At 36.1% G+C, this 2,500-nt stretch overlaps 1 protein-coding gene across 1 annotated transcript in view; it reads left to right on the top strand.

Moving 5' to 3' along the window:
* The window catches only part of LOC106881890 (DBH-like monooxygenase protein 1 homolog), a 121,604-nt gene that overhangs the window by 80,871 nt on the left and 38,233 nt on the right, over positions 1-2,500 (top strand). The window contains exon 2 of the mRNA XM_014932415.3: positions 315-461. Coding sequence (XP_014787901.1) covers positions 315-461 — 147 coding nt within the window. The remainder of the gene's footprint in view (positions 1-314; positions 462-2,500) is intronic.

Raw genomic sequence — 2,500 nt, 5'->3', positions numbered from 1 at the left:
TTTTTTTATAAGGATAGCGTCCCTGAGTTATAACCCGCCTTTGATTTAATATTAAGTTTTCATACTAATTCTACTACTTACTGATTCTTGCTGCACTACTTTGACTTGTAAAAGTCCATGGATAAGTCCATGGAGAAACATACACGGAGTTGTTTTGTTGTTGCCGAAATACTTAAAATATTAGTAATTAAGCTAATTACGTATTTTCCTTACCGTACAATTATTTCTATTTAGATTTTTGCTGTTCACTGCAATGGATTTGTTGACGTTAATTTATTAACTAATCAAACCAATAATTCTTTCTTCATTTATAGGATTACCATGGCATTAGAAATGGGAAGCCGAAGAAAGACAAAATTAGGAATTGGAAGTTGAAAGAATTTGATGAACACGAAGGTTTTACAACACTTGTATTTTCAAGGAAATTCGAAACAAATGATATACATGACATGAATATTACGGTATGTTTACATTCCACTTTTACACCTTAATTCAAATCTATTTCATTAGCAAAATATCTTTAAAACTAAATTTGTTCGGCAGAATGGATCATCGTGTAGCCATTATTTTTACACGCCTCGGTCGGCTTGAAAATGCAATATCTTAGTTAATTTTTTGTTTTATAAAATATGGTATTTAAGGAAAGAGTATTTAATTTCATTACTTCCATGAACGACTTTAGTTTCTTCATGGAAAGGAAAATGAAGGTTAGTTAGGAGGTACAGTCTTCCAATGAATTTATTGAAAGACAGGTAAGTGAAGCAAGAATGGTCCGTGTGAATGGATCAACTTTCAGCATGCTGTCCACCTGTTAGGACATATCGTCTTGTAGAAGATCGCTTTCCGTATTCTATCTCACACTATCTTTGTCTTGAATTAAAACTCACGCTTCGTCAATGTTACCATATTTGGTCATCCTTGGTAAAGCTAACGATTGACCACCGACGCAGTTGATCAATACGCCTGCAAACTCATATTTGCAGTTAAGTAGATATGAGTGAAGTTGGTAGATACCAATGGCCCTGTTTTAGTTTTTAAATGTGAAAATTCAGAGAGAACCTTTTAGAATTGTATGTATATGTGAGTGAGTGAGTGTGTGTGTGTGCGTGTATAGTTATATAAGCTCGGAATTTCCTATACTTAATAGGATCTAAGTTGGGATCTTGTTCAAAACGGGGGCACCAGTATTTTCTTAACGAAACCCTTTGAAACTTGGGACACTGGTAGAATGTGTCATATAAAACATCTTTTTCTCTTAGTCTTCTTAACAAAAAAACGTACATCGCAAGTTATTTCATGTTAAAGTTGTCGTATTTCTGTAATTTCAACCAATGACTGACGTCCATTCAGCCGAATAACAGTAAGTGCTGACTACGTAAACAAACGATTGTCAAACGATTCTGGCGGTGATAAAATTATTATTTCCTTGTCAAAAAATGGCTGAAGCATATTGGCAGTAGCTAATAAACCTTTCTATTATAGGCGCAAGGCATGGTTTTTGAGGGAAGGAGCAAGTCAATTAGGGTTAGGGTTAGGTAAAACGAACACACGTGTGTTGCCTCTGCAAAATGTCAGAAGTAATGGAGATTAAATACGCTTTACACCGCTTAGGAGTAACTGTAAACAGCTGAATACTTGTCAGTGATTGGTTGAAATTATCGAAATAAGACAATTTTTTACATGAAATAAATCCGAATACAAAATTTTTTTTTCTGTTCTATAACACAAAATAGATAAGTATACGAAGTTTGAAAGTCTTTCGGTACCAAAAACACTACATAAAACATTAATGAAAACTGGTGCCCCCGTTTTGAACAAGATCCCTAAGTTGCAGCTAGGCACCATTCTAGTCTGGCCCACGATGCGTAGGATGATCTTTCACTTTCTGTCTCTAGAGATGTCTGTTTCAACGCTTCCCCGAATTCACCTGACAGAATAAGGTGGCGAGCTGGCAGAATCGTTAGCACGCTGGACGAAATGTTTAGTGGTAGTTGGCCTTCGCTACGTTCTGAGTTCAAATTCCGCAGAGGTCGACTTTGCCTTTCATCCTTTCGGGGTCGATAAATCAAGTACCAGTGAAACACTGGGATCGATGTAATCGACTTAATCCCTTTGTCTGTCCTTGTTTGTCCCCTCTATGTTTAGCCACCCGTAGGCAATAAAGCACTAAATATCTACCTCTCACTCTCTGCCTCTCGCTATCTCAGTCTGTTTTCTTCTTCTTCTTCTTCTTCTTCTTCTTCTTCTTCTTCTTATTATTATTATTATTATTATTATTATTATTATTATTATTATTATTATTATTATTACTATTATTATTATTGAGTGACAGAGCAGTGTATGCCATGAAAGTGACACTGGGATAAAATATACGAAGCCCAATATACCCATCATGACTACCTGTCTGATAAGGGTACACCAGGCACATGCATCACAGCCATATGTGCGTGACATGGTGATCTCATAACAAGATAAACAGCGTATGACCTCGCAGGTGGGG

The sequence above is a fragment of the Octopus bimaculoides genome, chromosome 8, assembly GCF_046866305.1.
Source record: "Octopus bimaculoides isolate indiv1 chromosome 8, ASM4686630v1, whole genome shotgun sequence".
NCBI lineage: Eukaryota > Metazoa > Mollusca > Cephalopoda > Octopoda > Octopodidae > Octopus > Octopus bimaculoides.
Note: the sequence above shows the minus strand (reverse complement) of the source record. Positions and strands in the feature narration are given on the sequence as shown.